Source organism: Charadrius vociferus, unplaced genomic scaffold (genome assembly GCF_000708025.1).
Source record: "Charadrius vociferus isolate BGI_N301 unplaced genomic scaffold, ASM70802v2 scaffold39, whole genome shotgun sequence".
NCBI lineage: Eukaryota > Metazoa > Chordata > Aves > Charadriiformes > Charadriidae > Charadrius > Charadrius vociferus.
Genome location: NW_009650188.1, coordinates 3,505,089 through 3,518,722, shown reverse-complemented (window position 1 = coordinate 3,518,722; position 13,634 = coordinate 3,505,089). Strand labels below are relative to the sequence as shown.

At 52.1% G+C, this 13,634-nt stretch overlaps 1 protein-coding gene across 1 annotated transcript in view; it reads left to right on the top strand.

Moving 5' to 3' along the window:
* PBX1 (pre-B-cell leukemia homeobox 1) overlaps window positions 1-9,208 on the top strand; it is a 185,488-nt gene extending 176,280 nt beyond the window's left edge. Inside the window, exons 7-9 of the mRNA XM_009892916.1 lie at window positions 4-116; window positions 1,603-1,692; window positions 8,747-9,208. Of these exons, the coding sequence (XP_009891218.1) occupies window positions 4-116; window positions 1,603-1,692; window positions 8,747-8,839 (296 nt within the window). The 3' untranslated portion in view covers window positions 8,840-9,208. The remainder of the gene's footprint in view (window positions 1-3; window positions 117-1,602; window positions 1,693-8,746) is intronic.
* Window positions 9,209-13,634: the final 4,426 nt, after the last annotated feature.

The window sequence follows — 13,634 nt, the reverse complement described above, 5'->3', positions numbered from 1 at the left end:
CAGCTTCTTCCATTTCTTTTAACATGTCAAACTCTGGAGATTTGTTCATGAGCGTGCAGTCTCTCAATGGGGATTCTTACCAAGGGGCCCAGGTTGGAGCCAACGTGCAGTCACAGGTAGGGACCCATCCAATGTACTGCCAGTGAATGCATTAGTGTTGGAGGAGCCTTTGATTGTATTGGCATTTCTCCCTCCCGTCCGAAAAGAGCAAATCTCAACCAGCACAAATGAACCAACCAACATTAAAAAAAGGCAAACCAAACTGAAAAAAACCAACCAACCAAAAAAAGCAACAGCAACAACCACCAAAAAAAAAAAAATCCAAAAGAAACCAAAACCAAACACCCAACCAAACCAACAACCATGGTCTTGAGGAGACTTGCCCACACTTTGTGAATGCATTTGGCTCTGGCTTGATAGTCGTGCTAGGAGGAGAAGAGGTTTAGGAGAACAGGCGTGAACTCAAATGAAAGCAGTTGAGGTTTAGGTTCTGCTTGCTTTATTCTTCCAAGGGAAGGGCCCAGATGTTTGGACTGGTGTCTCATTTTACAAGGCTTCCACTTACTTCTTTGATGCCGAACCAGGTATCTACTGAAAGGCGAGAAATGCTCAAATAAACATCTAGATTTTAAATTTTTTTTTTTAATTAAAAGCCACCCCTCAGCATCTCCCCACCTACCCAAAGCACAGCCACTCACACCACCCATGTACACACCAGCAAGAAAGAGCAAGAGAGCTTTGAGCGGTGTTACTGAAACTTCAACCTGTGCTTTGAGCAAAAAGAAAGAATTTAAAATAGCCAGGAGCTCACTCAGATCTCCCACCTTCCATCCGATGTCCAGATGTGCCATGAGTCCACTCTCTGGGGTCTACGGCTCTGTAGTGTGTTGAGAGACAGCAGCCACTCTGACACTTCTGCATCGGGCAGGGAGAGCTCTCTAAAGCCGAGGTTGCTCCCCTCGCAGTGCTGGACGCAGAGCAAGCATGCCGTCCATGGGCGATGAGATGTGCTCACCGCGTGTACTGCTGCTGGGGCTGGGCTGGGGGAGTGGAGGGAGAGGAACGGGGCGCCCGGAGGAGAGCTGCCAGTGCTTTTGCTGTGGTAGGTATATTCCCTCTCTGGGCCCTCCAAAATGAAGGCTCTCGGCTGACTCTGAGGATCTCCTTCCACTGCCGTGAGCTTCCCAGTGCTTGGGGCTGAAGGGTGGAAGAGGGTAGGGGCAGGAAAGTGGGTCCTCGAGAATGGTGGTGGAGCTGGCCACAGCGATGTGCTCCAGGAGTTCCCACTCCGTGCTTGCCATGCTGTTCTCCCTCTCCACTCTTTTTGTCGAAAGACTTGGGACCAAGGAGAGCATGACAGGGCCGCTGGGGCAGGTGGGGGGTGGTGAGGGAGGCAGGAGCTGTTGTCTGGCTGGGCTCTCGCCACAAGACGAACTGTGATTCTCTCTTACCCCTCTTTAAAGATATACCTTTATTTTTTTTTATTATTGTTGTTATTACTGTTTGTTTGTTTTTATTTTGCTAAAGATGAACCAAAACGGCTTTGCCCACTAACCTTTCATTCACTCTAATTTGTGTCTTTATTGTCGTTGGTCTGTTTAGGTGGATACCCTTCGCCATGTTATCAGCCAGACAGGAGGATACAGTGACGGACTCGCAGCAAGTCAGATGTATAGTCCGCAGGGCATCAGTGTAAGGAAAAAAAATAGGCTTGGGTTCTTGTTTTATTTTTTTTTCCTTTCATTTTTGTTCTCTCACTACCAATTATTTCAAAGCCATAGGGCTCAGAATGCCACTTAGTAGGACTTGTCTTTGCTTTTACGGTCACCTAGTTTATTGCTTCTGTATCGGTCACGCCAACGGCAGAGCTCTGCCCACAAAAAAAGTGGCGACCGGGCAGGCTTTGTGCAGGCAGCTGGCGTCTAGGACTGTCAGAGCCGATCAGTGTTTGCCTGGCACCTGCGGCCACACGCGCTCGGCTGAAAGGAGCTGCTAAACAGGTGACACCTCGCGTAACCACGGTGGGGAATGTCGCCACGAATGCCCTGGTCCAGAGGTGGCTCCACGCAGAGGCCAATGGCGACCATCTAAAAATAACCCATCCCTGGCTGGCATCCGAGAGCACGGCAGCGATGGGGTTGGCGGCAATAACGATTGCAAATAAAAGGAGAAAAAAAACCACACAAAACAAAGCCAACCAACATCAACCCAAGAAAACCTCGCCCAACCAGACTGGGGGAGGATGCGAGGAGGGGGGGGGCGGTCTGCGGAGCATCTTCTCCTTGTTCTTGGGTGCGCTGGCGGGTTCTGACTAGCATGAAAATTCGTAGCGACAAGCTGTGTCGCACAAGGGGAAATCGATCAGACACACACAAGGAGAACCCAGTGTAGATTCGGGACAGCAATCCAACTTCATTTCTCAGATCAATCGTCCACCATCTCAGCAGCGGTGACAGCAAGCTGGGAGAAGAGGGCAGCCTGGAAAAGGAGGCTGTGAGCGAGCACCGAGTGGGTGGTGGCAGTGGTGTCCGGGGTGGCATGGAGGAGGGGGCGGCTGGCCCTGGACATTGCTGGCTGCCACAGTCCCCAGCGAGGACGCTGAAGGTTGGGAGGGGTGGTCTTGAGCTGGGCAGGAAGGTGGTGGTCCTCCGGGTGGAATGGTGGTCCCACAGCCAAGCACCCCATCGAGGTGCACTGTCCAGTCCCATCACTCTCCCAGACAAGGCTCGTGCCCTTTGTCACCTTGCGTGTGACTGTATTCTGGCCGATGGCATGTGAGCGGCTACTGCCAGCGCAGGGAGAGGGTGCAGGGAGCGGGGTGCAACAGGACAGGGGTCTGCAGTCCCCTCTCCTGCGGGCGCGGGGGCTTAGCGGGCGGCTTGACGTCAGGAGGCAGGGAGGATTTGTGAAGTAATGTAATTGAACATGTGCAGATAATTATGTCTCATTACATAAGCCCGTTGCAAAAACGGTGCTTGGAAATGCCACATGAAAGAGCCTATCGTTCCGCATTAATTTCTCCGTGCACTGAATTTATTCCCTTTCTGGCTTTTTAATACTTGGAGAGTAAATGAATCGCAGGCTGATCATGATAAGAGATGATACTTTTGTATAAATTAAAATACCCCCAAGGAAAGAGGCTGAGCTGATTATGGTTGCAGTTGGCTTGGAAAATAACAGTGGGCTGGGTTAAGCCAAAATTTGGGGGGGAGGGTTGCTGCTGGGAACTACGAGGCAGGGAGGGGGCGATGGGGGAGAGGAGAAGAAAGAGATAGTGGAAACTCAAAAGCCGAATAGAACGAGGAGGGCTGGGCTGGTATTTCTGGCTGTGGTAGTAGGAGAACCACTATTACCACAAGCAGCACTGGGAACTGGTGAGCTGAGAGCTGCAGGGGCTCAGCGGTTTCCCCTGCGTTCCCTAAATGAGGACCTGGGATTATGGCAGCTGATGGCTCCTCAGGTTGATTTTCAGGGAGGACAGGAGCCCAAATTGGATGTTGTTCAGAGAGAGGCAAGGTGGTAATTGGCCCGAATTGGATGTTGTTCAGAGAGGGGCAAGGTGGTAAGTGGGCAAAGGGACCACCTGGGTTTGGGGGTGGTGCCTTGTTTCCTCATAAAGCTGTGGTGTACATGGGGACCAAGGCAGGGAGTCCAGAGCTGAGCAGATAATTTAGGAAGCATCTTCTGAGTTGTTTCTCTGCCCCCAAATGTTTTGCTTCCCTGTATCCTGGGAAGCATGCTCCTCCTGTTGCTTTTATTGTCACTTAAAAGTCTTCCCATCCAGCTAGGTCCCTTGACGAACCCCACTTTGTCCACCCCTGAAGTGTGGCTGCCCTCTGGGAAGCATTGGCATTGGTCCTGGGCAAAGTCCTGGGGAGCTGCTCAGTGCAGGCAGGGCGGCTGTCTCATAGCAGGCAGGGCTTCCCTGCCTCTCCCCTGAACCCTTTAACACCAACGAAGGGCAGCAGGATGCGGAGGAAAGCTGTTAGTGACACAGAAAGCTGCCGTCCCCACGTCACCCGAGGATCCCCATGAGCTGCTGGGAGATGAGCCGAAACCTAGTCAAAAGCCTGTCACAAAGATGTCTGCATGGCGCTGAGGTTAAGTTATCCCCAGAGCCCATCGGGGCTGGGAAGTCAGCGGCAGGTTGCCCAGCTCCACTGCTGCAAACCTTGGCAGGGGAGACAACGCTCGGGATTTGCCTTCCTTGATGGAGGATGAATTTTTAAATGCATGTAAGTCATGACAGCTGAGGACAGGAATCTACCCAAAGCCCAGTTCCCTGCGTGGCTCTGCTGCTCGACGGCTGACAGACTGCTCCGCAGGGCAAAAAGGGCTGGAGTCGGTTCTACATCGTTAGCAGGATAATGGGCGATGTCCCAGCCATAGCGATGTCCGTGACCCGCAGTGATGGCTGAGGCAGAGCAAGAACAGCCGCCTTCTCCTCTGCAGTTGGAAATGGCGTTGGGCGGCGCCGATCCTGGCAAGGGACAGGGATGCTCTTGGTGATGGGGGGGCAGTAGAGGCAGGAGCTGTCTTGAGGAGGCTTGGGTACCCTCTCTTGGGTAGCACTGTGAGGAAGGAGGGCCCCCCAACCTGAAAGGAGGGGATGTTTGGAGCCTGGTCCAGCCCTTTTTGCAAGCTTTGAGGTTGGGGGTTTTGCACCATTAAGTGAAAGGTGTCTGGTCCCTCTGGACAGTGCTTGTTTACGGGGGTCTGTGTGTGTGTGCTCAGCTGGGGGTCCCTGAGGCTGGGGGTTTCAAAGCATTTAGATGTCCGGGTTCTGGTGGGTTCTGGTAGAAGTTGGATCTTTATTGCCACAATAATCTGGAGGGTCATAGCCCAAAACATCTCCCTTTCTGCTGCTGTCCAGTCACCCTAAATCCACAGTGGTTTAGGGCCCCGTCTGCTAATTAATGAATGATTTATAGTCGTCTTCAAGAAAAACTCTTTCAGAAATTTATTTTTGGACTTCATTTAATTGAATATATAGATCATTTAAAAGTCTGAAATGAGGGGCTACTTTTAAAGCTCATCAGAGTGCAAGGTTTTTGATTGAAAAGCGCTGTTGTGCAGAGCTGTGCCTGTTCACAGAGCAGTGTGTGTTGCTGTGATAGCAGTGGTCAGTGACAGGTTGTGCTGTTGAGTTTTGCATCCACTCCTGTCAGCAAGGACCACCGGGCACTGGTACCTCTAGGAGGTGAGACCTCCTCACTTGTGCTGAGACCCTTTTCTCTTAAGAATTTGGATCCTGAAAAGAAAGTCGTTGCTCTGCTCCTCAGCAAGCTACTGTTTACCATGATGATCACAAGCTGGGATATGGAAGCTGGTCTGGCAGGGCTTCAGTGCCTGGGCCCCATCTGTTGGAGATGCCTTGGTGTGTCCTGAGACTGACACCGAGACCCTGGGAAAGTAATGACCAGACATGGCTGGATTCTCCGGTGTGTAATAAGAGCTTCGATGCATATTATAAGGAGACCCTGATAGGGAATTCAGAGGTTTGAAACCTCTTTGAGGCTACTCGCTATCTATCAGACTTATTTGGTGTGTTTGAAGGCTGACCTGACACACTGCCACGTCGATGGTGGGACAGGGATTTGGTTACAGAAGGTGGGAGGTTGAGACAGCCTCTGTGCAAAGCAGAAGGTTCCTTTAAAGATTGGCAGAAAGTCATCTCCCAGCCCCACGTAGGAGGCCCGGGCAGAGAGCCAACCAGACTTTCTGGAGGTGACAAAAATGCTGTGAGACCTGTGGAAACGGGCACCAAAACCAGTTGCTTCAGCAATCCATCATCAGGGCTCCCCCACTTGGACAGCCACCAAAGCTTTGCCTGTGCTCTGGCATCAGAACATGACATATGAAGAGATGTCCTGGAGACCATTGCTCTGTCTTTGGCCTCCTGCTCTTCCTGAAGAAGTCACAGCTGTGTACAGGGGCTCCTCAGAGGGTGTGTGAGGAGCAGCAGCCTCCTGAGAAGACTCCTTTGTCTTTGAGGGAGATCCCAAGGGATTTACTACAGTCAGATCCCAAGGGAGCTCCTTGCTTTGGAAGAGGCAGGGCCAGCTGGGTGGAATTGGTTGGATCCTGCACATGTCTTGGTCTGTGCAGCAACAGGGTGAACTCCAGGGAAGGGGGGATGACTGTGGATGGTGCCTGTGTACCCTCTGCCTGGGGAAGCATCCAGCCTCCTCATGGAGGGCTTGGCTGTACCAAAGGATGGCATCAAGATACCTAAGCTGTGGCCAGCCTCGGGGCCTCCTTTCCAGCGCTTGACCCATAACCTGGGACCTTGCCAGACTGGGGGAGCAGGATGGTGCGGGGTCTGTGGAGGGTGCCGCAGTCCCTGCCGGCCTGTCCTCAACATCCTCTTGTCTTCCCACTGGATGTCACTCAGGTCATCATCATCAGTGCAGGCTCCTACAACACATGAAGGGTGATTCCCAGTCTTGAGTACCATGGGGCTCCCCAGCATTTTGGGGGACAGAGCGCTAAACATCGAGGCAGCGCAGCCGATGTCTGCAAGATGCTCTCCTTAATCCTTCCAATCACGGCTGGCACGCAAAAGCCTCGCTAAAAATAGTTGAGCACAATAGGGACGGAGCCCTGCTCCACGCAGCCCCCTCCGCTCTCCCCCCCTCCTGCTCGCCGTAATGACCCTGCAAACACTAAATGGCATCTGAGTGCATTAAGCAGCAAACTCTCCGGTGACATAGCAATTACGGCTCTGAAATAGATTTGGTGCGTCACGGAAGATAAGGGTTTTGAAAGTTTCTGTTGTGATTATAGCTTGTAACTCCAACAAATAACAGGCTTGGTAATAAGAGGCTGCCAGCACAGCTATTGTGGTTCTCTCTCACTGATGGCACGTAAATTGCTATTAATGTCCTAAGTGTACTTGAATATGCCAGTCTCAGGGCGGTGGAGTTGGCTCTGTGTCTCTCTTTACGTGGCCTGTCATTGTCGGGCTGATAATCTACAGTAATTGCTGCCTCTTGCAGCGGTCCAAGACATGTAAGGGTGGATATTGCATCTCAGGGAGCGTGGGGACGGTGGGTCAGCGCCCGACTGTGGATGGAAGCTGGTGGGGGTGGTGGGCATGGTGAGGTCTCTGCGGGTGGGGGGCTCACGGCGCTGTTGATGTTTGTGCATAGTCTGGTGTCATGCTTGCACCCAAGGTGAAGTGGAGTGGGATTTGCTAACCTGCCAGCAAGCTTAGGTCGCGATTCCTGTCTTCCTTGCTGTTGCCTGAACCCCTCTGCAAGGGAGCATGTTTGCATACTCCCATGCGTGCATGGAAGATCACGCAAGCCTGTTGTGTGTGTGCGTGTGCACGCCTCTGTCTTCTCTGCCTTGTGCATGTCCCACTGTGAGGCAATTTCCATCCCTTAAAATGGGGGTTCCCACAGCTTGCCCATAGTCAGCTCTTTGCTCCCATCTCAGCTGCCTCTCGGACAGGTAGGAGCTGGTCGGCAGTGTGGACAACCCGCTGCCAAGTCCTGGAAGGCTGCTTGGCACAGTGAGGCTTTTCCTAACCTTACCCCACTTTGCGGGTCTGTGGGTTCCCAGCACGCAGAGGCTGTTCAGGCTGGTGATAGATGCCTTGCGCTGGAGACAGCAGGACAGGCAGCCAGAGAGGGTGAAGCAGCCCAGGCACGTCTAAAGCGGGATGGTGGCTCAAGCTTGGGCAGGAGCTGGGAAGGATTAATTATCCGAGCACTGAATCAATGTCAGAGCGAGGAGAGGAGGTTGGGTGCGACATCTGCTCCTCTCCGAAGGGGATGGCAGCCACGGAGGAGCAGCTTCTGTGCACTGCCGGCTTCTGCCTGCGGCAGCCAGGGCCCTCCAGTAGCTCTGCTCTCGAGAGGTTGGAGAATTTGGCTCTGCATCTGTTTTTAGGAGAAGAAACAAGTTGTCTGCCATGCTTTGCTGTACAAACCCTTGGATGGATATGGTGGTGGCACCTCTGTTGCACTGTGGCTTGGGGCCGCTCAAGGAGGGGTGATGGGGAGTGTGGAGGACCAGCCCCGGGGCAGCAGAACTTCGTGGTTTTACTGCAAAGCAAGGAGGGGAAGGCTCTTGCGTTGGGAGCAGAGAGGTGGCCCAAATCCCCAAACGCAGCCTTCACAATGGTGGGAGAGGTGTTTGGGCAATGTGTTTTCCCTGCAACAAAACTTGGTGCTGATGGCTTTCCCCTGCACAGGGATGGTGCAGCAGGAGGGGTGCCCGGAAAGGCAGCAACGGGGGACATGGAGCTTATGCTGGGGGACATGGCACAGCTCAGTGGTCCCTTGGGACCCAGTGGTTGTTCTGCATGGTCATGGCATCTGGCTCCAGATAATGTCCCAGAATAGGGTTTCTGGAGTGAGATGTTCACTATTTTCCTCATTCCGTATGGGGAAGGGTCCTATTTGGTGGCTAAAATAGCTGCAAACAACCAGAGCTCAGGGTTTCTGCAGAAATACGGGGTTTTTAAGGGACAGAATTTCCATGAGCACTTGCATTTTATCAAAACCACCGTTTTCAACAGAATTGTTTCTGGCCAAAATTGGTTTTGGCTCCCATTGATGGAGCCCCATGGTTGGCGGTTGGAAGGGTGAGCTGGAGTGGACATCTTTGCCTTCTACGTCGGCCCCTGCCGAGGGAGAAGCGGTGGCGGTGGCAGGGGGTGTCTGAGGCGGATGGGTGACGTGGGTAGGGCTGGGCGTGCCGTTGGGTGACTGACATCTCTGTGTCTCCCTTCCTGCAGGCTAATGGAGGTTGGCAAGACGCTACTACCCCGTCGTCGGTGACCTCCCCCACAGAAGGCCCTGGCAGCGTTCACTCTGATACCTCCAACTGATCTCCCAGCAAATTGCATCCCTGGCTGAGCCGGCCCCGGCGGGGGCAGGAGGGGAGGGGGCCTCTCCTAACACCGCAGCAGTCAGACTGGAGGTGAACCCAATCAGCACACACAAGAAGACTCCTCTTCTCTTCTCTTCGTCGGGATGCTTTTTTCAGCCAATCTGGACACTTCTTTATACTCTCTTCCCTTTCTTTTCTGGGTAGAAGCCGCTCTCCCCCTCCCTGCCACCGCCACAACACCACTCCCTTCCCCTCACCCCTTCCCACCAAAGGATGTGTCGACAGGTAAAAGGATTTTAAGGAGGAAAAGCAAAAATCAACTGCCGCCACACAAAACAACCCCAAAGCAGTGTACGGCCTCGTGCTGGGTGTCTTTCTGAGGAGCCACAACTGTACCTCAGTCGCGTCTCTCTCCTTTACTAGCAGGCAGCCCCTCTTGCCTCCCCCGTCTCTCACGCTACCTCTTCGTAGGGAAACGCCACCGCAGCCCCTCTGCCGCCTCGTCTCCGCTGGCCCCGGCCGCAGCCAGCGCATCGCCTCCCCGCGCCCAGCCCTGCCTCGGTGAGCCATCCCCTGGGCACTGCCAGTGATGGGGAGGGTGGATGCAGGCCACCATGCACGTAGGAGAAGGAGCCAGCGTGCTTCTCTTCACTTCCAAAAGGTACCGGCCCGTTCCCGGCCATGGGGAAACCGTCAGCACTTCCCGGTCCCTGCCCTGCTCCGCCGCACATCCCTCTGGCTGCTGTGAGCTGGGTGAGCCATGAAACCCCACCATCCTCCCTGCCTGCTGTTGGAGGGGAGGAGAGGAGGGAAGGAAACAAGGCAGAGGTGGCCATCACTGATAACAAAGGCACTGAGCACCTCCGTGGTGGTGTGGGGGATCAGGCACTGATGATCGATGGGACCCCAGCAGTTTTCTCACAGCACCTAGGAAGGCTGGCGGTGGAGTATTTTCTGGCAAGGAGAGTGTCATGGGGTGTTGGCTCACGTTTTTGGGAGCTTGCTGTGCTGTGGAAGAGGAGGAGATGGGATTCCCCAGTGCAGACAGGACCCACAGAGGTGGGCGACACCCTCTGCGTTCCCAAAGCCCTGCCGGGCAGGCAGTGAGGGACGGGCAGCGGGATCCCAGAGGCTGGATGTGGTAGGGTGAGTGTGTCGGGTGCTTTTGATAACAGTTAATGCAACAGGTTTGCTTGAGGGTGAAGCTCTGCAGGATGGGTGCGTGCTCCGCTTGTGGATGTCTTTCTGCTGAAGCTGCTGGTTTTATCCCGGGAGTAACTCTGGGCAGTGGCTTCCCAAGCTGTGGAAACCCTTGTAGGGTTTTCTGCCCAGCTTTTCTGGTCCGCTTTTTGGACAAGCGCTGATGGGTGGTACACAAGGCTTCATCCTGCTAAAACACCCCTTTGCGCAGCCAACGCCGGGAGGATATGGCTTCCATTGAAAAGTGGGGTGCAGAGGCACCAGTTTGCCCTGGGCAGCAGGCTGAGCTTCGTGCCAGGGAGGTACTTTTGGCCACCAGTTCTTCCAGCAGGCACGAGGAGACTGAGCCAGCCCATGGCAAGACCCTGGATGTCATGGGGACTGATGCGGGTGCAGCATGTCTGGCACCTTGTGATGGACCCTAATACCTCTTGGCCACATCTCATGTTCTTGCACATCCATGCCCACCCTGCCCATGCTGGTGCCGGCCATCTCAAGATGCGAACTGTGCCAGTGCAGAGCAGCATTAAGCAGGAACCGTTTAAAACTAAAGCTCTGCCAGAAAAATTTCCACCCTTTTGCTGGAAAAAGGACATGCCCATGGCTCTGACATGGCTGTCACCTTGCAGCGCGGGGCCAGCAGCGTGACTCTCCTGAAGTGGAGGTGAAGCCTGCCTTTCCCTGGGGAACAAGCCCAGAAGGCTCTAAAACTGAAATTTGTGACCTTCCCCCAAATAACAAAAGTCCCGATTCAGTGGGTTTTCTGTTCCTGAGCTGACGGCATCAGAGTAGGATGTGAAAGGTGGACAAGAAACAGCACAAGCTGCTCCTTGTATAGTTCTTAATCTCCAGTGGTGAGACACATTCTGCTTCTCCTCTCGCATCTGTCCCCGGGGCTGGGAACCATGCTACAGAGTGTGATGTGATGTGAGGTCTAGGGCTGCCTCCCAGCTGGGAGTACGTTAAGAGCAACGAGAAGGTTGGTTCCCTTCAAGGACAGTTAGGAGATGCTGCCCATCTTCCCAAGCCACGCACTTCTCGCTCTCCTCCTCCCCCTCCCATGGCCTCCCTCAGTGCAGCCTTTTAACCATTTCCAGCTTATTTTACATGGAACCGTTCTGGCAAAGCATTGCAGGGATGCGGGACTAGGTTAGGTCTGTTGTCCGGAGCAGCAGCAGTGCCGTGCCTGCGGGAATGCCGCTGTACCTCTTGGAAACCAACCGGGAACGAGCCGAAACCACCCGCTCGCCGGAGCCGGCCAGTGCTGGGGCTGCCTTCCCCCTGCCCTGCAGCCGCTGCCCCTCCTGCCTGCACCCGCTGCCCGCGGCACCCCTGCCCCGGCAGGGCACGCGCTCCTCCACGGTACTTTTCAAATCACCTCCTGGGTTCCCACGGTTGATCCCTCCGGTTTGCGTTGGCATAGCTACTCGCTTGCCTTTTTCTTTGCTTTTTTTTATTTTGGGGTTTTGTTTCTCCTCCCCTTCCCCCCCCTCCCCCCTCTCCAACCCTGAGTGTTGTGGGGTTTTTTTCTTCTTCTTTTTTTTTAATTTTTTTTTTTCTGCCCAGAAAAACCTGACTTCGATACCAAAAAAACAAAACAAAACAAAAAAACAAAAAACAAACAAAAAACCTGCAGAAACTCAAAAAAAATAAAAACAAAAAAAACCACAAAAAAAACTCGACGATTCTTTCAGCTTTATTAACATTTTCCATTGTTTCTTGCGATTTGTGTCTCGTTCTTTGTAGTATTGATGATAACGAACATTTGATAATGAATGTTCTTGTATATTCAGATAAAGGAGAAAAAAAAAAAAAACCAAAAACGCAGTCGGAATTTAATAGTGTTTATAATAAAAGAATAAAAAATGACCCTCTTAGCACGCAAAATTGAACAGGGGGACGGTCCCATCCCTGTTCTTTCTGTGGCAACAAGCGCTTCATTCCTGTATAGTTTATAACATCAAACTACCTACATTCATCTTCCTTTTTTTTTTGTTTGTTTGTTTTTCCCATGGTTTGTTTTTTTTTTTCCATTTTCTCGCATTTGTGAATTAGTTCAAGAATGCTAGAAAAGTGTAGAGTTGTGCACACTCATTTCTTCTTACACAATGTTTAAAAAGTGACGGTAATTCATTTTGTAAAACTTTAAAAAGAAAAAAAAATGGTTGGAATAGTGAGCATTAATAGGTACAGTCTAACACTTTTATGTTTCTTAACGTTGAGACCCAGAAATTACCTTTTTTTTTTTTTTTCCTGCATTATTTGGGAGGGGAGAGGGGGCTTTGATGATGATGCTGAGTTTATTTGGACCTTGCCGAGACGACGGCCTTGCCACTTCCCCTGTGCTTTTGAGCTGTGACCCAAGTGATGTGAAAAGTGATGGTGGTGTGTTATTGGGGGAGGGTGTTTCTCTTCTCCCAGGGGGTCCCTACACATTTTGATACCCAACCCCAGAAGATGTTTGGGTGGCTGCTCTGGGGCTGATGGGTGGGAATTACATCCCCAGAGAGAGATGTAATCCCAAGAGGTTTTGGGGAGATGTTGAGGGGTGATGGGGAGTCGGGTGCTGACCCCCCATGCCTGGGGCGATGCTGAGCTGCCTGGAAGTGATGAAAGGGCATCAGTCCTCCCCAAAATGTGTAGATGGTGGTCTTCAACGGCTTTATGCTCTGCCCCGAATCCTGGCAGCACCCTTGCCCTGAGCGTTTGCTGCAAGAGCCCTGGCTTGGAGGCACCCATCAGCCCAACTGCAGCTCTTGGGCCAAAAACGAGGGGTTCAGAGCAAGGAGGGTGCCAACCTCATTTTGACCATGGACCGTGTTGGGGATGGGTTCTCAGTCTGGGCCCCAAGCCCCGGCTGCACAGGGGCACTGGGAAGGATGAGGGACAAGGGCCGGGATGTGACAGCCCCCCAGCCATGGTGGGACATGGCCAAAATACCCCCAAATATAGCGCAAAATTTTGGTGGCTGTGGAGTGGGGTTCAAGGAGAAGCACTGAGGAAGATGCTGGTTGGCATCGCTTTAGTTTTCAAAGTTTCCTTGCTCACCTCCCTCCTCCCAAAAAGCTGAGCTTTTCACATCACTGAACGGTTTAGGGTTTGGGGTGTTATTTTTAATCCCAAGGTTTCCTGGAGACCTTTTGTTTTCATACACCTTTGTTATTATTATTATTATTAAGATGATGTAAATCAGATGTTGCCTGGGGGGTTGGTTTTGTCGGTTTGCTTTTTTTGTTCTTGCAAAGCCCTTTCTATCCCTTGTAAAGATGATCCAGTTGTTCTGAGTTGCTTTTTCTTTTCTATTTTTTCCCCCATCTTTTTTTTTTTCTCTTCCTAATGGATTCCAAATATTAAAAAAAAAGAAAAACCCTAAAAAAAAAAAAAGACTCTCTGTTCCGACCTGGTTTTGAAACTTTAAGCTTTTCTGCTTCTGTAAAGAAAAAAAAAAAAGGCCTCTGTCTTTCTGATCCCAATTGAGACTTTTATGTTCTATGACGATACTAACAAGGTGTAGGTTTTACAGTTTCCTGATTTGTACTGGTAATGCATATTCCAAATAAATAGTTTCTTTTGTTGCAAAAAAAAAAAAGCCA